The following is a 27,073-nucleotide window of genomic DNA, read 5'->3' as shown; positions in this document are numbered from 1 at the left end:
TCAAACTGTATCTGATTGAAAGATACTGCTTCTAATTGTTGAAGTTAAACAGAAACATTCCAAATCCTGTTTAACCTCACTTGCAAATTTCAATTCTTCTGTTTTTGAGTTAACCTTCTGTCGACCTTCACACAATATTTGACAAATGAATTATCCAATGATATGGGTGAGAAAAATTAAACTCTTACTGATATCAATTTCAATCAACTCAATTGGTTGAGTTTAAAACCAGAAACATATTTTTTCTTTTTAGTTTTTGCTCGACAACTCTGTTTCCTGTTACTAAATTCAAAGGCTCGATTTTAAATGATATTTCAAAATGTAAAAATGCTAATCTGTTAGGAATCCCATATGAAAACTCTCTGTCAAGTTTCAAATCCTAATTCTTGTTATCGATCTCTAATTCTTGAGTCAAAGTTAAAATTTCAAAAAGGTCAAACTTTTGTTCATCACCAATTTCGAATGCAAATCGATGTTTCTGATTCAATTGAGGTTACAGTTAGATTATAGGAAGGGTTTGAAACATCTTCTATGTTTCGATCTTTATCTAAAACACATTTAAACGTCAAATTTGATTTATGGTTCATAACGAGTTTTATAGTTCTGTACAGCGAAATTTTTTTAAATCTTTTATTGATTTAATGAATTCACTAAGTCTCTAAATGTTTCTGTACTCTTTCTCAAATCGTATTTTCATCCTTAAATTTGTTATAAGTGATTATACTTGAATTCCCTGGTCGACCATGTAATCTGTTGAAGAAGAAGGGAAGTTAAAACAGGAAATTAGTTAAATAAATTTGGGATTCTTATTATATCAGAAAGTAGAAACAGCGGATTGGTTTGTGGTGTTAACGGGTATTCGGGAGGTCGCGGGTTCGAGTCTCGTTGGGGGCAATTCTTTTTACACAAAGCTTTAAAGGGTATAAATCTTTTATTTTTTTATTTCTATTATTATTTTTATTATTATTATTATTATTATTATTATTATTATTATTATTATTATTATTATTATTATTATTATTATTATTATTATTATTAATTATGGTTATCATAAGTATTATGATTATTATTATTAATACCATTACTAATGAATGTATTATTATTTTTTAACATGACTAGGATTATTATTAGTACCATTTATTAGTTATTAGGATTATTATTATTATTAACCTAAGTATCATTATATAAATATTAGAGTTATTATTATTATTATCAACATGTGTATTATTATAAATATTATCAATATTATTATTGTGATTACAATTATTAGTATTGTTATTATTAAAAATTACTATTACTATTATTATGGTTAAGTTAATTATTAATAATAATATGATAATGCCATTACATATTATTATCATTTAAAACGAGTATTATTAACAAAACCGTAAATATTATTATCACTATTAATATTAATACTAAGATTATTATTATTGTTACCAAGAACATGATTATAAGCATTAGTAGTTGTATTATCATGAGTATTACTATTAGGTAATTACTAATATCGTTATCATAACCCTAGTTACAATTATAATTATTATTATTATTGTTATTACTAATATTATTATCAAAATAGGTATTATTATTATTAAATACTATGATTATTAATATTATCTTTATTAATCTCAAAAACTACATTTTTAAGCAGATAAATATTTTGTACATAAAATATACCTATTACTTATACTATAATTATATTAAAATTTCATATAACTATATATATCAAACTTACTAATATTATTTATACAAATACTTACAAATAACAAACTATTAATTTTTAAATATAATATTAAACAAGTATGGATATATTAATATAACTATATAAATAATAACCATTTTGAATATAAACACAAATAAAATATATAATATATAATTTAAGATATAATAAATTGTTCGATTACGATTATACGTTTTAATATATACATACCAATGATATAGGTTCGTGAATCCGAGGCCAACCCTACACTTGATAAATGACGTCATATGTATTTTTACTACAAAATACAGTACAGTGAGTTTCATTTGCTCCCTTTTTAAATGCTTTTGCAATATAAATTTTTGGGACTGAGAATACATGCACTTTTATAAATGTTTGACGAAATAGACACAAGTAATCGAAATATTCTATGGTTGAATTGTTATACCGGATATCACCCTTGTTGAACTTGGTAGCCTAAGAATTGGTGTTTATTATAATTGCCACCAATTGACGCGAATCCTAAAGATAGATCTATGGGCTTTGACACGCCCCAGTCAGAGAATTTGAACTAATTTATTACTTCGATATTTATATATGGGGATATTCTAGATGCATTTTGTTAATGTCGGTTACCAGGTGTTCAATCCATATGAATGATTTTTATGCAGATGCATGATATTTATGAGAAATGAAATGAAAATCTCGTGGTCTATTAAATTAATGGAAATGATTGTTTATGATAAACTAATGAACTCACCAACCTTTTGGTTGGCACTTGAAAGCATGTTTAATCTCAGGTATGAAAGAAATCTTTCGCTGTGCATTTGCTCATTTTAGAGACATTACTTGGAGTCATTCATGACATATTTCAAAAGACGTTGCATTCGAGTCGTTGAGTTTATCAAGATTATTATTAAGTCAATTATAGTTGGATATATTATGAAAGGATATGCATGTCGTCAACTTTTGATGTAAAGAAAGTTTGTCTTTTTAAAAATGAATGCAATGTTTGTAAAATGTATCATATAGAGGTCAAGTACCTCGCGATGTAACCAAATGTAATGTATTCGTCCAGATGGATTAGAACGGGTCATGAAAGTTGGTATCAGAGCGGTGGTCTTAGCGAACCAGGTCTTGCATTAGTGTGCCTAACTGATAGTTATTTAGATGCATTAGTGAGTCTGGACTTCAACCGTGTCTGCATGTCAAAAGTTTTGCTTATCATTTCGTGTCAAAAAATCATCTACTTATCATCCTTAGTAAATTACCTGTTTATCATTCCTAGTCTAGACACATCTTACTGCATTGATTGCATGAATAGTGTATTGGTAAATCCATATCTTAGCATATCTGATTACTGTAGACTTTATCTGACACGTTTCCTTAATTTCCTCCGTAATCTACGGGATCTTCTGTACTATATTAGATATTCTATATAATTAGAATATTATCCTATAACCGAATATCATTTCATATCGAAAATCCTCTACCTGGTCATAAGAGATGGATACTACACCTAGCTTGGATTCCATTAGTTCCGGAAGCAATTTCGAGATGCGTATTGAAGTAGACTCCGAAGTCAATGAACCCGAAGTGTCTCCACCATTTAGCTATTTTGGGTCCGAGACTTACTCACTCGATGGAGAAATGAAGAAGGCGAGCACTACCGCGAACCAAACTTACCTCCTAACATCGGAGAAAATGATGTACTCATCGGCGAACCTATGCGCAACACTGTATTCACCCTTCTTGCTAAAGTTTTCCACCTCGAAGGTCGCATTACTACAATCTCAGAAAATATTCAACCTCTACTTCCGAATACCAATCGAAGGGGAATATTAGAAGAAGTTAGGGAACTTCGAATTGATAATTAAGATCTATCGAATCAGATGAGTGGATGGATAGAAATGATAGAGGGTAGGATAGAAACCCTGACAAGAATGGTGCGTGATTTACAAGCTATACTTACTACACCAACATCATCACCAACCTCAGCACCAACAATACTTGTAGCTCTGACAGCAACAGTACCACCATCAGCAGCACCAGCAGCATAACCAGTACCAACATCAACAACATCATCACACGTCTCAACCTCGCAATCTATACCTCAAGCATAATCATCGTTCTACGAATCGTTCTACATAAACTATCTTCGTCCTTCATGGCGATTATGTAATCTCTATTGTTTTAGAGATTATGTACTCTAGTTCTAGCCGTAAATCTAATGAGTTTAATATCACATTGACTCATTAAATCCATGATTACGTCTGAAGAAAATATATATGTATATATGTTTTCATAAAGATTGTAATTAAAATTTTTATTGTACAAACTGTTAATGGTGAAAATATTTTAACGGGTAGGTAATACCCAAGGAATATTTAGATTTCACATTAATAAGTTACATTGTACATTCTTCGAATCTGATTCAACAGTCATTTACTATCCTACTTACATCCACAGATATATGTATCCGTTCATCGCAGAATAACCATTTTTATTCAAATTCATATTTGGATTTTAATTTATCAGAATCCAACAAGTGGCATAATGAAGAAAACATTGGACAAAATAAAATTTGTTAGAAACAAACAAATTAACTATGAGAAATTTTGTTAAGAATCAACGCTAACTGTTCCTAGCTAACTGTTAATTCCGTATTACCTTTTATTTATCGCAATTTATTTATCGCAATTTTAATTCTCGAAATTTTATTTATCATCATTTAATTTCTGTTATTTATTTTACGCACTTTAAATATCGGGACACGTATACAAGGTTTTGACATATCATATCGACGCATCTATATATATTATTTTTAATAACTATAGACACTCTATATGCAGTAATGCTAGAGTTAGCTATACAGGGTTGATGTTAATTCTACAATAATATATATACTTTGAGTTGTGATCGAGTCTGAGACATGTACACGGGTCACGATATGTATTAATTAATTCGAATATTATATATTAAACTATATATGAATTATTAGACTGTTAAATGTGGACTATCGACTGTGGACTAATAACATTGGACAATTAAAATGAATTAAAATATTGATTATAACATACAAAACTAAACATCTCTTCAAGTTTGCCACTTGATTTCATCTTAAACCTCATTTGTATCCTGACGATTACAATCTGCGTTCAAATCTTTCATGATTCTTGAAAACACCTCAATCGAGAGGATGAACCAACCGAACTTCATCTACGGAAGAAAAGATTGATACATATAGTTATTCACCTGAAAAACACTCAAAACCTAAGTAAACGTTTAACACGTATCTGTGCTAGCTCCTTTGGCATTGTTATTACCGAAAATAGCATTCCAATTCTTTTTCAAAGTAGTCAGTTTTGTCACAGCTCCAGCAAGTCAACTTCGACTTTTCAGTCGAAACAGCCTTATTATAAACTTGATATATACGTTGCCTTTTCGCCATCGTTACCGGGGAACCGCTTATATTCCACCACATTACAGTAAACTTATCAGCAACTGTAATGATCTAGGATTTTCCGAAAAATCATTATATTTATCAAAACCCCATCATTTACTCATCTGCATCTTGTAACAAGAATTTCGATACGAATCATCGGGAATTAGCAATAAGTATTTTGAAATCTCGCAGCATGCCTATGCCAACAGTTATATGTGTACATATAACGTCTATCATCTGAACTTACATGCTTGAATGTGAAGTTTCTGAAAAACACCCCGAACTGCGAACTAGTCCTCGAAATGCTGATGAAGCAGCAAAAACCGTAAACGACCTTAATCGTCAGAAGTTTTATGATAAAGAATAGTATGTTGGAAAAGCTCAGAAAAGTTGGAACTGGAAAACGGATTGAGCTAACCACGAAGGAGACCAAGGACAAATACAAGGACCATACCCTATATTCAAAGAATCCAGGTAATTCTGGATCCGTTGAAATCTTTAGAGAATATCTTGCTTCGAAGTCATGTTAAAATCTTGCGGAAAATTTTTCTTCATCAACCTTCGAACTTGGAAATTCCAAAATATCATCATAAATATCTTCGATATTTCTGAGGATATTTTCTTAAATATTCTTGTCCGAGATTATATACCTCTTCGTGCATCCTGTGTTTCATTATATTGGAAACTTCTGTAAAATCTAAGTTTAATTTATGAATGAATTCTGGAGAAATGTAAAAAAATTGATGCATGAATTAGTATAATATAATGACACTTGATCAACGTGATTATATTACAGTAAGTCATGCTGAGTTTCTAATGAAACATGATGATTCACGGACTATAACATCATCATATGTCATGTTACATAACTCTTTCATTCTGTATAACTTCTGAACATATCAAGAAAATATGTTCTTGATAGTTCTATTCTCAGTGATTCTGGTAATTTGACAAATCAAATCGTGCGATCACGTTCTTTCTTGCTTAGAACATGGAGTTCATTCAAAACTCCATATTTATGAATTCTGGACCATTACTCGCTTTACTAGAGGTCGAGAAGATAATAAAAAGGCAAAGAGCTCCAAAATATAAGAGAAAATATAAAGCTCAATAATAACACGAAGGTTACAAACCGTGGATATTAATACGAATAGTAATATAAAGACACGGTATAATTAAGAATAGTATCACCCCAAGGTAATAGTAGAAGTAAACAGATTCTTCAAGTGGAAGATTGAAAAGAAGGATGACAGAAATGATAATTAGTAAAATATCAAGGATTAGAACGGGATTAAGCATTTTCACAATCTATTGGATGTATGAACTAAGAAAGAAAGTATAGGAATGGTGAAAATAATGGAACGTAAGAGTTTAATTTATAATGGAAATTCCAGACAGAGTAATCAAGTCAGATCTCCACATTTAATTAGAGAGATCCTGATTTCCTTATTCGCCGAAGAATCAGATCTTATAGATTTCCAAAGATTTTCTTTTAAATTCCTTGAATTCCGGAATTCAACCAAGACAACGTCAAAAGTTAAGACGAAACTTTATTTATTCATCTCACTCTTTTATGATAGCTTCATTCGTGCTCTTTGAATAATCAAATTGTTTTATCCATATTACTCAATGATGATAAAACTCTATTTATCAGCTCATATTCGTCATAAAAGTATTTTTATGGTTAACTATGATGACCTCACTCAAATTTCGGGACGAAATTTCTTTAACGGGTAGGTATTGTGTCGACTCAGAAATTTTTGACCAAATTTAAACTTAATCTTTATAGGATGTCAATACGATAAGTAAAGTTTGTAATGTTGAGTCTCAAAACTTTTGAACTGTTTACATAGTTTCATTTAACCATTCGACCATTCCCGACGATTCACGAACAATTGGTTGTAAATAAATATGTATATATGTAAGAATTTAATACCCAATGTAAGCTACTATATATATAATTATTAAATGTTACATAATTAATAAATTGTATATATAAAATGTAAATACAAGTTAAGAATATAGTCGTTATTATAACCATGTTATTTCTTTCATTATAATACTAACACTAATATCAAAATCAATATCAGTTTTATGTATATATTATAATTGTAATCTAAATATTATCAGTTATTATAATTGTAATAATTATGTATTTGTATTATAATTATTGTTAGTATTAATATTATTTTATCATTATTTATTATTTATTATTATAAATCTTTACCAATAATATTACTGATAATATTATTATTGGTATTATTAATTATTAATAATAATAGTATTAATATAATTATATTAGTTAGTTATCAAATTTAAGAATGTGATATATATATATATATATATATACATATATGTATGAACAAGATATAAATACAAATATATAAAAACATATACACATATAAAAAAATACAGGTTTATATATATGAAAATATATATATAGAAAAATATATATAATTACGGTTATAACTATTTTAAAATAAATATATACGTATGCAAGATCATAGGATCCTAAAAGCTGTTCTAAATCACTGTCAAACTGTATCTGATTGAAAGATACTGCTTCTAATTGTTGAAGTTAAACCGAAAGATTCCAAATCCTGTTTAACCTCACTTGCAAATTTCAATTCTTCTATTTTTGAGTTAACCTTCTGTCGACCTTCACACAATATTTGACAAACGAATTATTCAATGATATGGGTGAGAAACATTTAACTCTTACTGATATCAATTTCAATCAACTCAATTGGTTGAGTTTAATACCAGAAACATATTTTTTCTTTTTAGTTTTTGCTCGACAACTCTGCTTCCAGTTACTAAATTCAAAGGCTCGATTTTAAATGATATTTCAAAATGTAAAAATGCCAATATGTTAGGAATCCCATATGAAAACTCTCTATCAAGTTTCAAATCCTAATTCTTGTTATCGATCTCTAATTCTTGAGTCAAAGTTAAAATTTCAAAAAGGTCAAACTTTTGTTCATCACCAATTTCGAATGCAAATCGATGTTTCTGATTCAATTGAGGTTACAGTTAGATTATAGGAAGGGTTTGAAACATCTTTTATGTTTTGATCTTTGTCTAAAACGCATTTAAACTTCGAATTTGATTTATGGTTCATAACGAGTTTTATAGTTCTGTACAGCGAAATTTTTTTAAATCTTTTATTGATTTAATGAATTCACTAAGTCTCTAAATGTTTCTATACTCTTTCTCAAATCGTATTTTCATCCTTAAATTTGTTATAAGTGATTATACTTGAATTCCCTGGTCGACCATGTAGTCTGTTGAAGAAGAAGGGAAGTTAAAACAGGAAATTAGTTAAATAAATTTGGGATTCTTATTATATCATAAAGTAGAAACAGCGAATTGGTTTGTGGTGTTAACGGGTATTTGGGAGGTCGCGGGTTCGAGTCTCGTTGGGGGCAATTCTTTTTACACAAAGCTTTAAAGGGTATAAATCTTTTTTTTATTTCTATTATTATTATTATTATTATTATTATTATTATTATTATTATTATTATTATTATTATTATTATTATTATTATAATTATTATTATTATTATTATTAATTATGGTTAGCACAAGTATTATGATTATTATTATTAATACCATTACTAATGAATGTATTATTATTTTTTAACATGACTAGGGTTATTATTAGTACCATTTATTAGTTATTAGGATTATTATTATTATTAACTTAAGTATCATTATATAAATATTATAGTTATTATTATTATTATCAACATGTGTATTATTATAAATATTATCAATATTATTATTGTGATTACAATTATTAGTATTGTTATTATTAAAAATTACTATTACTATTATTATGGTTAAGTTAATTATTAATAATAATATGATAATGCCATTACATATTATTATCATTTAAAATGAGTATTATTAACATAACCGTAAATATTATTATCACTATTAATATTAATACTAAGATTATTATTATTGTTACCAAGAACATGATTATAAGCATTAGTAGTTGTATTATCAAGAGTATTACTATTAGGTAATTACTAATATCATTATCATAACCCTAGTTACAATTATAATTATTATTATTATTATTGTTATTACTAATATTATTATCAAAATAGGTATTATTATTAAATACTATGATTATTAATATTATCTTTATTAATCTCAAAAACTACCTTTTTAAGCAGATAAATATTTTGTACATAAAATATACCTATTACTTATGCTATAATTATATTAAAATTTCATATAACTATATATATCAAACTTACTAATATTATTTATACAAATACTTACAAATGACAAACTATTGATTTTTAAATATAATATTAAACAAGTATGGATATATTAATATAACTATATAAATAATAACCATTTTGAATATAAACACAAATAAAATATATAATATATAATTTAAGATATAATAAATTGTTCGATTACGATTATACGTTTTAATATATACATACCAATGATATAGGTTCGTGAATCCGAGGCCAACCCTACACTTGATAAATGACGTCATATATATTTTTACTACAAAATACAGTACAGTGAGTTTTATTTGCTCCTTTTTAAATGCTTTTGCAATGTACATTTTTGGGACTGAGAATACATGCACTTTTATAAATGTTTGACGAAATAGACACAAGTAATCGAAACATTCTATGGTTGAATTGTTATACCGGATATCACCCTTGTTGAACTTGGTAGCCTAAGAATTGGTGTTTATTATAATTGCAACCAATTGACGCGAATCCTAAAGATAGATCTATGGGCTTTGACACGCCCCAGTCAGAGAATTTGAACTGATTTAGTACTTCGATATTTATATATGGGGATATTCTAGATGCATTTTGTTAATGTCGGTTACCAGGTGTTCAATCCATATGAATGATTTTTATGCAGATGCATGATATTTATGAGAAATGAAATGAAAATCTTGTGTTCTATTAAATTAATGGAAATGATTGTTTATGATAAACTAATGAACTCACCAACCTTTTTGTTGACACTTGAAAGCATGTTTATTCTTAAGTATGAAAGAAATTTTTCGCTGTGCATTTGCTCATTTTAGAGACATTACTTGGAGTCATTCATGACATATTTCAAAAGACGTTGCAATCGAGTCGTTGAGTTCATCAAGATTATTATTAAGTAAATTATAGTTGGATATATTATGAAAGGATATGCATGTCGTCAACTTTCGATGTAAAGAAAGTTTGTCTTTTTAAAAACGAATGCAATGTTTGTAAAATGTATCATATAGAGGTCAAGTACCTCGCGATATAACCAAATGTAATGTGTTCGTCCAGATGGATTAGGACGGGTCATGAAACAACCGCTCTAATACCAATTGTAAGTAACTAGAGGGGGGGGTGAATAATTACTTAGTCGATTTTTAAAGATTTCTTTACGTTTCTTGAACTTGAACTTAATATAGTGTGATTTGAAATGTTTGTTCTCAAATAATACTAAAAAGATATATATATTTAAAGATATAATCAAAAAGATAAGGGAAGAGAAAACAAACACAACGATTTATAGTGATTCAGGAAGATGTTAACTAATCTTCCTTAATCCACTCCTCGATTCTACGAATTGAGATTTTTCTTCACTATGATACTCCAAACTCGGCAGAGTGTCCGAATACAACACTAGTACTTCGATAAGTCGCAACTTATGAACTCTTACGTCCATTTGAAGACTTCACAAACACCTATAGATCTTACCACAAGATCCTAATGAACTATCCTAGTGAAAACACAACTACCTTCTAGATCCATTTAAGAAGATAGTTTACAAGTAAACTTACAACTTAAGCTTACAAGTAATCTTGCTAGAATCACTCTAAAAAGATTACAATTTAATTATAAGAATGATATTAGTAAGTATGAGAAAATATGAGTGCAAGAGGTGATCTTCAAATGCTTCAAGGCTTGGCTTTTATAGGAAAGAGAAATCTGCCTGGAAGCTACACGGCTCGGTTCGACCGTGCACCTCTGACATCTGATTCTTATGGCCATTTTTGTCCTTTGAAAATTGTCATTTTCCTTGTTGAATAGCTGCAACTAGAGGACAAGTATCTCTGAAATCATCCCTATTACCCCTTTTGTTTTGGACATAAGCATGGAGGTTGACATGTCCATAAAAGAAGAAAGTCTTCAAGCTTTGACCATTTTTCATTGATTACTTAAAGAGGCAATTGCAGAATTTTGTCTCTTGACAAACCTTTATCTTCCAAAATCTTCATCAACCTTTCTTAATTACTTTTCATTTTGCTAATGGAAGTATATCGCCCTACAACTCAAATGAACTAGTTTGAATCTAGTTTGAACATAATAATCCTTGTTACAATTTTGACTAGCTTGAACTAATCACATTTACATACATGCAGTGGTACATAAAACTAATGGGAGAGCAACTCTTTAGTTGGGACTTCAATGACCATTATTAGTATGTTTAAATGACATTATGTATTATGATAAAAAGATATAACACTTGTGTGTTTAATCTAAATTTGAATTAAAATGTCATTAAGATGTCATTAGGTGTGATTAGTAAAAATTAACATCTTTTGGTTCAAAACTCCTTTGAGATCAAAGAGGGCAACTATTATAAGTATGTTTAAAAAGGTTTTATAAATTATAGATGCCTCAGAGTGGTCTAACTTAAAGTGGATGAATTTGGTAACAGAGAAAATTGTAGTCGAGCAGCGGTCGACCGTGAGGTTAGCCATAGATTGATAGTTTTAGAAAAACTTGAATTCATTGGTACAGGACACACATGGTTGGTTTCACGGTCGACGGTAGTGCAGCCGCGTACCATTTTTACCAAGATGATTTCTTATGCATTGGTCTTTTGCTAGAGATAGTTTAGGCTTATGAACTCATGTCATCTTACATATGATTAACCATTTATCTCTTTTGTGTCATCATCAAAATAAAGTGATTAACTTTTGAATATTATGATTGGAATCTTAATCAACACACATAAAGACTTGGGCTCTAACTCAAAATCGGAACCGTCTGGTCCAACCTGCAGCTTCTCAGCATTGTCAACTTCTTTCCTTTTCTCATCCTCAGTAACATTACAAACCAGCTCTTCATCCCTTGATGGATTTTCAAACTTAGTAGAAACATCACTATGTTTTTATTCATTCTCCCTCAACATTGATATAATTAAATTGTGCTATTTTTCTTTTTGAAAATTTAGACAAGTTTCATCATTCTGCTTTATGTTTGTCAAGAATAGATACTAGTAATGAGATTCACAAGTATCATAATGATTTGTTTAAACATATGTGTGTGTGCATGAGTGAGTTCAAAGACTTAAAACATATATGAGTTTTTATGCTAGAAATCACTATTATGACACATTTGATAGGAAATGCCTTTTACAACAATTTTACTCATATATTTAAGGAATTCATGCAAGAAACAAGTGTTCCTATTAGTTTCAAAAGACTATAATATAATCAATCTAGTAAAATTGAAAGAAAATTTTAGATGCTTACCTTGAAGAGAATTGAAAGAGTATGGACCAATTTTTGAAGAGTACTTGAAGGTAAGACAAAAGTAAATCTAGAAATCCAGTGGTTGGGGTTTAAAGAAGATATGTGGTTGGTGAAAAAGTTGTTTGGATATTAAAGGGATTACATAAAATACAAAGAAAATCGTCAGACACCAGGCGGCTGTAAACACGGTCGACCGTGATTCGACCGTGCTTGATCAGAATAGAATTTTATGGAGTATGTTCCATCATTCCCAACCCATTCCTAAGCAAGTTAAAGGTTTCCTTTTTTAGGGACTTAGTGAATATGCCAGCTATGTTTTCTGTAGATTCTACCTTATCTATTGTAGTGACCCAAACTTTTCCATGTTTATATATATTAATTGAGATTGATATTTACATGATTAAATGTTTCAAACATGTTAAGCAATCAAACTTGTTAAGACTTGATTAATTGAAATATGTTTCATATAGACAATTGACCACCCAAGTTGACCGGTGATTCACGAACGTTAAAACTTGTAAAAACTATACAATGACAAATATATGGTTATATATATAGTTAACATGTTTTTATTATAAGTATGTATCTCATTAGGTATTTTAACAATGAGTTATATACATAAAAATGAGACTATTAATTTAAGAAACTCGAAAACGATATATATAACGATTATCGTTATAACAACGTCTTACTAGGTACATATGAATCATATTAAGATATTGATACACTTGGTTAATTATGTTAAATTATACGTAAATATATTATTAAGTGTATTAACAATGAAATACATATGTAAAAATAAGACTACTAACTTAATGATTTCGAAACGAGACATATATGTAACGATTATCGTTGTAACGACATTTAACTGTATATACATCATACTAAGATATATTATATATCATAATATCATGATAATATAATAATTTAACATCTCATTTGTTATAATAAACAATGGGTTAACAACATTCAACAAGATCGTTAACCTAAAGGTTTCAAAACAACATTTACATGTAACGACTAACGATGACTTAACGACTCAGTTAAAATGTATATACATGTAGTGTTTTAATATGTATTCATACACTTTTGAAAGATTTCAAGACACTAATCAAAATACTTCTACTTAACAAAAATGCTTACAATTACATCCTCGTTCAGTTTCATCAACAATTCTACTCGTATGCACCCGTATTCGTACTCGTACAATACACAGCTTTTAGATGTATGTACTATTGGTATATACACTCCAATGATTAGCTCTTAGCAGCCCATGTGAGTCACCTAACACATGTGGAAACCATCATTTGGCAACTAGCATGAAATATCTCATAAAATTACAAAAATATGAGTAATTATTCATGACTTATTTACATGAAAACAAAATTACATATCCTTTATATCTAATCCATACACCAACGACCAAAAACACCTACAAACACTTTAATACTTCAATTTTCTTCATCTAATTGATCTCTCTCAAGTTCTATCTTCAAGTTCTAAGTGTTCTTCATATATTTTACAAGTTCTAGTTACATAAAATCAAGAATACTTTCAAGTTTGCTAGCTCACTTCCAATCTTGTAAGGTGATCATCCAACCTCAAGAAATCTTTGTTTCTTACAGTAGGTTATCATTCTAATACAAGGTAATAATCATATTCAAACTTTGGTTCAATTTCTATAACTATAACAATCTTATTTCAAGTGATGATCTTACTTGAACTTGTTTTCGTGTCATGATTCTGCTTCAAGAACTTCGAGCCATCTAAGGATCCGTTGAAGCTAGATCCATTTTTCTCTTTTCCAGTAGGTTTATCCAAGGAACTTAAGGTAGTAATGATGTTCATAACATCATTCGATTCATACATATAAAGCTATCTTATTCGAAGGTTTAAACTTGTAATCACTAGAACATAATTTAGTTAATTCTAAACTTGTTCGCAAACAAAAGTTAATCCATATAACTTGACTTTTAAAATCAACTAAACACATATTCTATATCTATATGATATGCTAACTTAATGATTTAAAACCTGGAAACACGAAAAACACCGTAAAACCGGATTTACGCCGTCGTAGTAACACCGCGGGCTGTTTTGGGTTAGTTAATTAAAAACTATGATAAACTTTGATTTAAAAGTTGTTATTCTGAGAAAATTATTTTTATTATGAACATGAAACTATATTCAAAAATTATGGTTAAACTTAAAGTGGAAGTATGTTTTCTAAAATGGTCATCTAGACGTCGTTCTTTCGACTGAAATGACTACCTTTACAAAAATGACTTGTAACTTATTTTTCCGACTATAAACCTATACTTTTTCTGTTTAGATTCATAAAATAGAGTTCAATATGAAACCATAGCAATTTGATTCACTCAAAACGGATTTAAAATGAAGAAGTTATGGGTAAAACAAGATTGGATAATTTTTCTCATTTTAGATACGTGAAAATTTGTAACAAATCTATTCCAACCATAACTTAATCAACTTGTATTGTATATTATGTAATCTTGAGATACCATATACACGTATATAATGTTTCGACCTATCATGTCGACACATCTATATATATTTCGGAACACCATAGACACTCTATATGTGAATGTTGGAGTTAGCTATACAGGGTTGAGGTTGATTCCAAAATATATATAGTTTGAGTTGTGATCAATACTGAGATACGTATACACTGGGTCGTGGATTGATTCAAGATAATATTTATCGAATTATTTCTGTACATCTAACTGTGGACAACTAGTTGTAGGTTACTAACGAGGACAGCTAACTTAATAAACTTAAAACATCAAAATATATTAAAAGTGTTGTAAATATATTTTGAACATACTTTGATATATATGTATATATTGTTATAGGTTCGTGAATCAACCAGTGGCCAAGTCTTACTTCCCGACGAAGTAAAAATCTGTGAAAGTGAGTTATAGTCCCACTTTTAAAATCTAATATTTTTGGGATGAGAATACATGCAGGTTTTATAAATGATTTACAAAATAGACACAAGTACGTGAAACTATATTCTATGGTTGAATTATCGAAATCGAATATGCCCCTTTTTATTAAGTCTGGTAATCTAAGAATTAGGGAACAGACACCCTAATTGACGCGAATCCTAAAGATAGATCTATTGGGTCTAACAAACCCCATCCAAAGTACCGGATGCTTTAGTACTTCGAAATTTATATCATATCCGAAGGGTGTCCCGGAATGATGGGGATATTCTTATATATGCATCTTGTTAATGTCGGTTACCAGGTGTTCACCATATGAATGATTTTTATCTCTATGTATGGGATGTGTATTGAAATATGAAATCTTGTGGTCTATTATTATGATTTGATATATATAGGTTAAACCTATAACTCACCAACATTTTTGTTGACGTTTTAAGCATGTTTATTCTCAGGTGATTATTAAGAGCTTCCGCTGTCGCATACTTAAATAAGGACGAGATTTGGAGTCCATGCTTGTATGATATTGTGTAAAAACTGCATTCAAGAAACTTATTTTGTTGTAACATATTTGTATTGTAAACCATTATGTAATGGTCGTGTGTAAACAGAATATTTTAGATTATCATTATTTGATAATCTACGTAAAACTTTTTAAACCTTTATTGATGAAATAAAGGTTATGGTTTGTTTTAAAATGAATGCAGTCTTTGAAAAACGTCTCATATAGAGGTCAAAACCTCGCAACGAAATCAATTAATATGGAACATTTTTAATCAATAAGAACGGGACATTTCAGTTGGTATCCGAGCGTTGGTCTTAGAGAACCAGAAAATTTGCATTAGTGTGTCTTATCGAGTTTGTTAGGATGCATTAGTGAGTCTGGACTTCGACCGTGTTTTTCTTTAAAAATGATTGCTTAACATTTTTGTTGGAAACTATATATTATTAACATGTATATATTATGTGATATATTAATCTCTTAACATGTTTGATATTGTGTGATAGATGTCTACCTCTAGAACAAGTCCCATTGACTCACCTAATAATAATGAAGAGTCAAATGTAAATTGGAATGATTCGTGGACTGATTCACAAGTTCCCGAAGAGGAACCGGAAGAAGAGTCGGAACCGGAAGTAGAATCGGAACCGGAAGAAAAATCGGAACCGGATGAAGAAATAGAACCGGTGGGGGAAATAATAAAACGGTTAAGTAAAAGAAAATCCTCAACCAACCGACCAAGGTTAATTATGGTCAATGGTGTTTCCGCCAAGGAAGCAAAATATTGGGAGGATTACCAATTCTCTGATGAATCGGATTCCGACGAGAATTCCGATGATGTTATAGAAATTACCCCAACTGAATTTAAAAAGGCCAAAGAAAATAATAAGGGAAAGGGCATAAAAATAGAGAAATCTAATTCCAACCCCGATGAACTTTATATGTATCGTCAACCCCCGAAATCCTTAAGTTGTAACAATGACCCGGGAACCTCTAAACCACCAGGTTTTTCTAAACCAATGTGGAAAACGACGGCTCGTATTAGGGGAACATCATATATCCATAGAAACTTGGCAAAACGAACCAAAATCGAAGAAGAAGAAACAAGCGAGTCGGAATAAGATAGTTGTATTCGTGTGGTGTAATATATTTAATATAGTGTGCTTATGCTTTAAGATATATGTAAAAATTGCTTGTATTAATAAGTATTTTTTTATTTATTTTATGAATCTAACTCTTGTCTATTTTACAGTATAAAAACACAAAATGGATAGACAGCACAATATTTTAAGAGACCTACCCGGAGACATGATTGATGAAATCTTGTCTAGAGTCGGTCAGAATTCTTCGGCACAACTATTTAAGGCGAGATCAGTTTGTAAGACATTTGAAGAACGTTCCAAGAATGCCTTGGTTTATAAAAGGCTTTCGTTTGAAAGATGGGGGATATCACATTGGGAAACCCATAAGTTACGATGTGTTTACTTTGACGCATATATTGCGGGGAACCCAAATGCTATTTTACGCAACGGGTTAAGAAATTATTTCGACTCAATGTATCCGAATATAGGACTTCGTGATTTAGAAAAAGCGGCTAACATGCAACATAAAGAAGCATGTTATGCTTACGGATTAGTAATGTTCGCTTCTCACCAAAGTGAGAACAAGAACATCGGGCTACAACTATTAAAGAAAACGTTCCCACAAGTGACGGAGTCGGTAATTGGGGTAAGAAATGAGGTTTTTAGATTGTTACGGGACTGTTGGACATTACGTAACCCTCGTCCCTTTGACGACGTTACAACACGCTGTCTTATCAACGGCCATAACGGTTATGTTCCACAAGACCAAGGATGGGAAGTAATCCTAGTAAAACCAGAATGCATGACTTGTTTCTGGACGTATGAATTACGTGTCTTTATTGCCTTTGCTGAACGACTTGTGTACTATCTAGAATTATCTTCACAACCATCTTGTATCAAATTTATTGTGTGCTATATTTCTTGCTATATGTAAAATAAGCGGTATTGTAAGTTTGTAAAATATTGTGTAAAAGTTTGAACGCGAAATATTATTATAATCAGTTTTTCATATAGAATTGTAGTAGTTGAATTGTATATTAGCTACTAAGTATGAACTTAACGGGTAGGTACTACCCGAATTTAAACTTATAAAACGCTAATATGAAGAAAAAGCTTTTATAAATGAGTTCATATTATGCTACGAAATACTATTAACTACTCTTAATATTCTGTATGATTAACTTGTTCCATTTGACTATTTTGAAGGAAATGGCACCGACTACTCGACACACCGTGAATATGAATGAAGAGGAATTCCGTACTTTTCTAGCTTCAAACATAGCCGCAGTACAGGCTGCGCTACATACCAACAATAACCTTGGATCTAGCAGTACAGGAAATCGTGTAGGATGCACCTACAAAGAATTCACTGCCTGCAAACCTTTGGAATTTGATGGAACCGAAGGACCGATCGGATTGAAACGGTGGACCGAGAAGGTCGAATCGGTGTTTGCCATAAGTAAGTGTACTGAAGAGGACAAAGTGAAGTACGCTACGCATACCTTCACAGGTTCTGCGTTAACATGGTGGAATACCTATCTAGAGCAAGTGGGACAAGACGATGCGTACGCACTACCGTGGTCAGCATTCAAGCACTTGATGAACGAGAAGTACCATCCCAGAACCGAGGTCAATAAGCTCAAGACAGAACTTAGAGGGTTACGAACCTAAGGATTTGATATTACCACGTACGAAAGACGATTCACAGAATTGTGCCTATTGTGTCCGGGAGCATTCGAAGATGAGGAAGAGAAGATCGACGCGTTTGTGAAAGGATTACCGGAAAGAATCCAAGAAGATATAAGTTCACACGAGCCCGCCTCCATACAACAGGCATGTAGAATGGCTCACAAACTAGTGAACCAGATTGAAGAAAGAATTAAAGAACAGACTGCTGAAGAGGCCAATGTGAAGCAAGTCAAAAGAAAGTGGGAGGAAAACGGTGATAAGAATCACCAATACAACAACAACAGCAATTACAACAATAATCGCAACAATTATCCCAACAATCGCAACATCAATCGCAACTACAACAAACGGCCCAACAACAACAACAACAACAACAACATCAACTACAACAATCATCCCAACAACAATAATAACTGCAACAACAACAACAATCAAAAGCAGCTATGCCAAAGGTGTGAAAAGTATCACTGGGGGTTCTGCACCAAATTTTGCAACAAGTGTAAAAGAAATGGTCATAGCGCGGTGAAGTGTGAGGTCTACGGACCAGGGGTTAATAGAACGAAAGGAACAAATGGTGTCGGAACGAGTAATGGCGGAGCAAGTAGTGTCGGAGCAAGTTATGCCAATGTAGTTTGTTATAAATGTGGAAAACCGGGTCACATTATTAGAAATTGCCCGAACCAGGAGAACACGAATGGACAAGGCCGCGGAAGAGTTTTCAATATTAATGCGGCAGAGGCACAGGAAGACCCGGAGCTTGTTACGGGTACGTTTCTTATTGACAATAAATCTGCTTACGTTCTATTTGATTCGGGTGCGGATAGAAGCTATATGAGTAGAGATTTTTGTGCTAAATTAAGTTGTCCATTGACGCCTTTGGATAGTAAATTTTTACTCGAATTAGCAAATGGTAAATTAATTTCAGCAGATAATATATGTCGGAATCGAGAAATTAAACTGGTTAGCGAAACATTTAAGATTGATTTGATACCAGTAGAGTTAGGGAGTTTTGATGTGATAATCGGTATGGACTGGTTGAAAGAAGTGAAAGCAGAGATCGTTTGTTACAAAAATGCAATTCGCATTATACGAGAAAAAGGAAAACCCTTAATGGTGTACGGAGAAAAGGGCAACACGAAGCTACATCTTATTAGTAATTTGAAGGCACAAAAACTAATAAGAAAAGGTTGCTATGCTGTTCTAGCACACGTCGAGAAAGTACAAACTGAAGAAAAGAGCATCAATGATGTTGCCATTGCAAAAGAATTTCCCGATGTATTTCCGAAAGAATTACCGGGATTACCCCCACATCGATCCGTTGAATTTCAAATAGATCTTGTACCAGGAGCTGCACCAATAGCTCGTGCTCCTTACAGACTCGCACCCAGCGAGATGAAAGAACTGCAAAGCCAATTACAAGAACTTTTAGAGTGTGGTTTCATTCGACCAAGCACATCACCGTGGGGAGCTCCTGTTTTGTTTGTTAAGAAGAAAGATGGTACATTCAGGTTGTGTATCGACTACCGAGAGTTGAACAAACTTACCATCAAGAACCGCTACCCACTACCGAGAATCGACGACTTATTTGATCAACTACAAGGCTCGTCTGTTTATTCAAAGATTGACTTACGTTCCGGGTATCATCAAATGCGGGTGAAAGAAGATGATATTCCAAAGACTGCTTTCAGAACACGTTACGGTCATTACGAGTTTATGGTCATGCCATTTGGTTTAACTAATGCACCAGCTGTGTTTATGGACCTTATGAACCGAGTGTGTGGACCATACCTTGACAAGTTTGTCATTGTTTTCATTGATGACATACTTATTTACTCAAAGAATGATCAAGAACACGGTGAACATTTGAGAAAGGTGTTAGAAGTATTGAGGAAGGAAGAATTGTACGCTAAGTTTTCAAAGTGTGCATTTTGGTTGGAAGAAGTTCAATTCCTCGGTCACATAGTGAACAAAGAAGGTATTAAGGTGGATCCGGCAAAGATAGAAACTATTGAAAAGTGGGAAACCCCGAAAACTCCGAAACACATACGCCAGTTTTTAGGACTAGCTGGTTACTACAGAAGGTTCATCCAAGACTTTTCCAGAATAGCAAAACCCTTGACTGCATTAACGCATAAAGGGAAGAAATTTGAATGGAATGATGAACAAGAGAAAGCGTTTCAGTTATTGAAGAAAAAGCTAACTACGGCACCTATATTGTCATTGCCTGAAGGGAATGATGATTTTGTGATTTATTGTGACGCATCAAAGCAAGGTCTCGGTTGTGTATTAATGCAACGAACGAAGGTGATTGCTTATGCGTCTAGACAATTGAAGATTCACGAACAAAATTATACGACGCATGATTTGGAATTAGGCGCGGTTGTTTTTGCATTAAAGACTTAGAGGCACTACTTATATGGGGTCAAAAGTATTATATATACCGACCACAAAAGTCTTCAACACATATTTAATCAGAAACAACTGAATATGAGGCAGCGTAGGTGGATTGAATTATTGAATGATTACGACTTTGAGATTCGTTACCACCCGGGGAAGGCAAATGTGGTAGCCGATGCCTTGAGCAGGAAGGACAGAGAACCCATTCGAGTAAAATATATGAATATAATGATTCATAATAACCTTACTACTCAAATAAAGGAGGCGCAACAAGGAGTTTTAAAAGAGGGAAATTTAAAGGATGAAATACCCAAAGGATCGGAGAAGCATCTTAATATTCGGGAAGACGGAACCCGGTATAGGGCTGAAAGGATTTGGGTACCAAAATTTGGAGATATGAGAGAAATGGTACTTAGAGAAGCTCATAAAACCAGATACTCAATACATCCTGGAACGGGGAAGATGTACAAGGATCTCAAGAAACATTTTTGGTGGCCGGGTATGAAAGCCGATGTTGCTAAATACGTAGGAGAATGTTTGACGTGTTCTAAGGTCAAAGCTGAGCATCAGAAACCATCAGGTCTACTTCAACAACCCGAAATCCCGGAATGGAAATGGGAAAACATTACCATGGATTTCATCACTAATTTGCCAAGGACTGCAAGTGGTTTTGATACTATTTGGGTAATAGTTGATCGTCTCACCAAATCAGCACACTTCCTGCCAATAAGAGAAGATGACAAGATGGAGAAGTTAGCACGACTGTATTTGAAGGAAGTCGTCTCCAGACATGGAATACCAATCTCTATTATCTCTGATAGGGATGGCAGATTTATTTCAAGATTCTGGCAGACATTACAGCAAGCATTAGGAACTCGTCTAGACATGAGTACTGCCTATCATCCACAAACTGATGGGCAGAGCGAAAGGACGATACAAACGCTTGAAGACATGCTACGAGCATGTGTTATTGATTTCGGAAACAGTTGGGATCGACATCTACCGTTAGCAGAATTTTCCTACAACAACAGCTACCATTCAAGCATTGAGATGGCGCCCTTTGAAGCACTTTATGGTAGAAAGTGCAGGTCTCCGATTTGTTGGAGTGAAGTGGGGGATAGACAGATTACGGGTCCGGAGATTATACAAGAAGCTACCGAGAAGATCATCCAAATTCAACAACGGTTGAAAACCGCCCAAAGTCGACAAAAGAGCTACGCTGACATTAAAAGAAAAGATATATAATTTGAAATTGGAGAGATGGTCATGCTTAAAGTTGCACCTTGGAAAGGCGTTGTTCGATTTGGTAAACGAGGGAAATTAAATCCAAGGTATATTGGACCATTCAAGATTATTGATCGTGTCGGACCAGTAGCTTACCGACTTGAGTTACCTCAACAACTCGCGGCTGTACATAACACTTTCCACGTCTCGAATTTGAAGAAATGTTTTGCTAAAGAAGATCTCACTATTCCGTTAGATGAAATCCAAATCAACGAAAAACTTCAATTCATCGAAGAACCCGTCGAAATAATGGATCGTGAGGTTAAAAGACTTAAGCAAAACAAGATACCAATTGTTAAGGTTCGATGGAATGCTCGTAGAGGACCCGAGTTCACCTGGGAGCGTGAAGATCAGATGAAGAAGAAATACCCGCATCTATTTCCAGAAGATTCGTCAACACCTTCAACAACTTAAAATTTCGGGACGAAATTTATTTAACGGGTAGGTACTGTAGTGACCCGAACTTTTCCATGTTTATATATATTAATTGAGATTGATATTTACATGATTAAATGTTTCAAACATGTTAAGCAATCAAACTTGTTAAGACTTGATTAATTGAAATATGTTTCATATAGACAATTGACCACCCAAGTTGACCGGTGATTCACGAACGTTAAAACTTGTAAAAACTATACAATGACATATATATGGTTATATATATAGTTAACATGTTTTTATTATAAGTATGTATCTCATTAGGTATTTTAACAATGAGTTATATACATAAAAATGAGACTATTAATTTAAGAAACTCGAAAACGATATATATAACGATTATCGTTATAACAACGTCGTACTAGGTACATATGAATCATATTAAGATATTGATACACTTGGTTAATTATGTTAAATGATAAGTAAATATATTATTAAGTGTATTAACAATGAAATACATATGTAAAAATAAGACTACTAACTTAATGATTTCGAAACGAGACATATATGTAACGATTATCGTTGTAACGACATTTAACTGTATATACATCATACTAAGATATATTATATATCATAATATCATGATAATTTAATAATTTAACATCTCATTTGTTATAATAAACAATGGGTTAACAACATTCAACAAGATCGTTAACCTAAAGGTTTCAAAACAACATTTACATGTAACGACTAACGATGACTTAACGACTCAGTTAAAATGTATATACATGTAGTGTTTTAATATGTATTCATACACTTTTGAAAGACTTCAAGAAACTAATCAAAATACTTCTACTTAACAAAAATGCTTACAATTACATCCTCGTTCAGTTTCATCAACAATTCTACTCGTATGCACCCGTATTCGTACTCGTACAATACACAGCTTTTAGATGTATGTACTATTGGTATATACACTCCAATGATCAGCTCTTAGCAGCCCATGTGAGTCACCTAACACATGTGGGAACCATCATTTGGCAACTAGCATGAAATATCTCATAAAATTACAAAAATATGAGTAATCATTCATGACTTATTTACATGAAAACAAAATTACATATCCTTTATATCTAATCCATACACCAACGACCAAAAACACCTACAAACACTTTCATTCTTCAATTTTCTTCATCTAATTGATCTCTCTCAAGTTCTATCTTCATGTTCTAAGTGTTCTTCATATATTTTACAAGTTCTAGTTACATAAAATCAAGAATACTTTCAAGTTTGCTAGCTCACTTCCAATCTTGTAAGGTGATCATCCAACCTCAAGAAATCTTTGTTTATTACAGTAGGTTATCATTCTAATACAAGGTAATAATCATATTCAAACTTTGGTTCAATTTCTATAACTATAACAATCTTATTTCAAGTGATGATCTTACTTGAACTTGTTTTCGTGTCATGATTCTGCTTCAAGAACTTCGAGCCATCCAAGGATCCGTTGAAGCTAGATCCATTTTTCTCTTTTCCAGTAGGTTTATCCAAGGAACTTAAGATAGTAATGATGTTCATAACTTCATTCGATTCATACATATAAAGCTATCTTATTCGAAAGTTTAAACTTGTAATCACTAGAACATAGTTTAGTTAATTCTAAACTTGTTCGCAAACAATAGTTAATCCTTCTAACTTGACTTTTAAAATCAACTAAACACATGTTCTATATCTATATGATATGCTAACTTAATGATTTAAAACCTGGAAACATGAAAAACACCGTAAAACCGGATTTACGCCGTCGTAGTAACACCGCGGGCTGTTTTGGGTTAGTTAATTAAAAACTATGATAAACTTTGATTTAAAAGTTGTTATTCTGAGAAAATTATTTTTATTATGAACATGAAACTATATCCAAAAATTATGGTTAAACCCAAAGTGGAAGTATGTTTTCTAAAATGGTCATCTAGACGTCGTTCTTTCGACTGAAATGACTACCTTTACAAAAACGACTTGTAACTTATTTTTCTGACTATAAACCTATACTTTTTCTATTTAGATTCATAAAATAAAGTTCAATATGAAACCATAGCAATTTGATTCACTCAAAACGGATTTAAAATGAAGAAGTTATGGGAAAAACAAGATTGGATAATTTTTCTCATTTTAGCTACGTGAAAATTTGTAACAAATCTATTCCAACCATAACTTAATCAACTTGTATTGTATATTATGTAATCTTGAGATACCATAGACACGTATACAATGTTTCGACCTATCATGTCGACACATCTATATATATTTCGGAACAACCATAGACACTCTATATGTGAATGTTGGAGTTAGCTATACAGGGTTGAGGTTGATTCCAAAATATATATAGTTTGAGTTGTGATCAATACTGAGATACGTATACACTGGGTCATGGATTGATTCAAGATAATATTTATCGAATTATTTCTGTACATCTAACTGTGGACAACTAGTTGTAGGTTACTAACGAGGACAGCTGACTTAATAAACTTAAAACATCAAAATATATTAAAAGTGTTGTAAATATATTTTGAACATACTTTGATATATATGTATATATTGTTATAGGTTTGTAAATCAACCAGTGGCCAAGTCTTACTTCCCGACGAAGTAAAAATCTGTGAAAGTGAGTTATAGTCCCACTTTTAAAATCTAATATTTTTGGGATGAGAATACATGCAGGTTTTATAAATGATTTACAAAATAGACACAAGTACGTGAAACTACATTCTATGGTTGAATTATCGAAATCGAATATGCCCCTTTTTATTAAGTCTGGTAATCTAAGAATTAGGGAACAGACACCCTAATTGACGCGAATCCTAAAGATAGATCTATTGGGTCTAACAAACCCCATCCAAAGTACCGGATGCTTTAGTACTTCGAAATTTATATCATATCCGAAGGGTGTCCCGGAATGATGGGGATATTCTTATATATGCATCTTGTTAATGTCGGTTACCAGGTGTTCACCATATGAATGATTTTTATCTCTATGTATGGGATGTGTATTGAAATATGAAATCTTGTGGTCTATTATTATGATTTGATATATATAGGTTAAACCTATAACTCACCAACATTTTTGTTGACGTTTTAAGCATGTTTATTCTCAGGTGATTATTAAGAGCTTCCGCTGTCGCATACTTAAATAAGGACGAGATTTGGAGTCCATGCTTGTATGATATTGTGTAAAAACTGCATTCAAGAAACTTATTTTGTTGTAACATATTTGTATTGTAAACCATTATGTAATGGTCGTGTGTAAACAGAATATTTTAGATTATCATTATTTGATAATCTACGTAAAGCTTTTTAAACCTTTATTGATGAAATAAAGGTTATGGTTTGTTTTAAAATGAATGCAGTCTTTGAAAAACGTCTCATATAGAGGTCAAAACCTCGCAACGAAATCAATTAATATGGAACGTTTTTAATCAATAAGAACGGGACATTTCATCTATCACGATATTACCATTTTGGACGTGGTTACGAAGGAAATGGTGCCTAATGTCTATGTGTTTAGTCCTAGAGTGTAATAGTTGATTTTTAGATAAGTCTATAGCACTTTTGTTATCACAACATATGGGTATTTCGGATGAGATGATACTGTAATCGAGGAAGGTTTGCTTCATCCATAACACTTGTACGCATGCTCTTCCCATAGCCACATATTCGGCTTCGGTGGTAGACAATGCAACAGACGTTTGCTTCTTCGAGAACCATGATGTTAAGCAAAGACCCACGAATGCGCATACTCCACTTGTGCTTTTTCTATCAATCATTGCTCCTCCGTGATCGGAATCGTCAAAACACATAATATCAATCCCGGTGAACTTTGAATACCATAACCCAAGATGCATTGTCCCTTTTAAGTATCTAAAGATTCTTTTGACGGCCTCAACGTGCAATGTCTTCAGATTTTCTTGAAATCTTTCACACAAGCACACACTAAACATGATATCGGGCCGACTTGCTATTAAGTATAGAAGGGATCCAATCATTCCCCTATATTTTGTACTATCGAACGGTTCTCCTTCCCCTTCCAAAGTAAGTTTTACATTTGTTGCCATAGGAGTCGCCAT

General features: G+C 31.9%; 1 protein-coding gene across 1 annotated transcript; it reads right to left on the bottom strand.

The window, feature by feature from the left end:
• Nucleotides 1–27,073, bottom strand: LOC139850105 (secreted RxLR effector protein 161-like). The gene is made up of 2 exons (XM_071839695.1): nucleotides 26,599–27,073; nucleotides 1–125 (listed from the first exon to the last, which is right to left on the bottom strand). Exons 1-2 carry the CDS (start codon nucleotides 27,071–27,073, stop codon nucleotides 1–3), a joined length of 600 nt encoding a protein of 199 aa, XP_071695796.1.

Source organism: Rutidosis leptorrhynchoides, chromosome 5, assembly GCF_046630445.1.
Source record: "Rutidosis leptorrhynchoides isolate AG116_Rl617_1_P2 chromosome 5, CSIRO_AGI_Rlap_v1, whole genome shotgun sequence".
Lineage (NCBI taxonomy): Eukaryota > Viridiplantae > Streptophyta > Magnoliopsida > Asterales > Asteraceae > Rutidosis > Rutidosis leptorrhynchoides.
The sequence above is the reverse complement of the archived record's forward strand: the minus strand, read 5'-3'. Positions and strand labels throughout refer to the sequence as shown.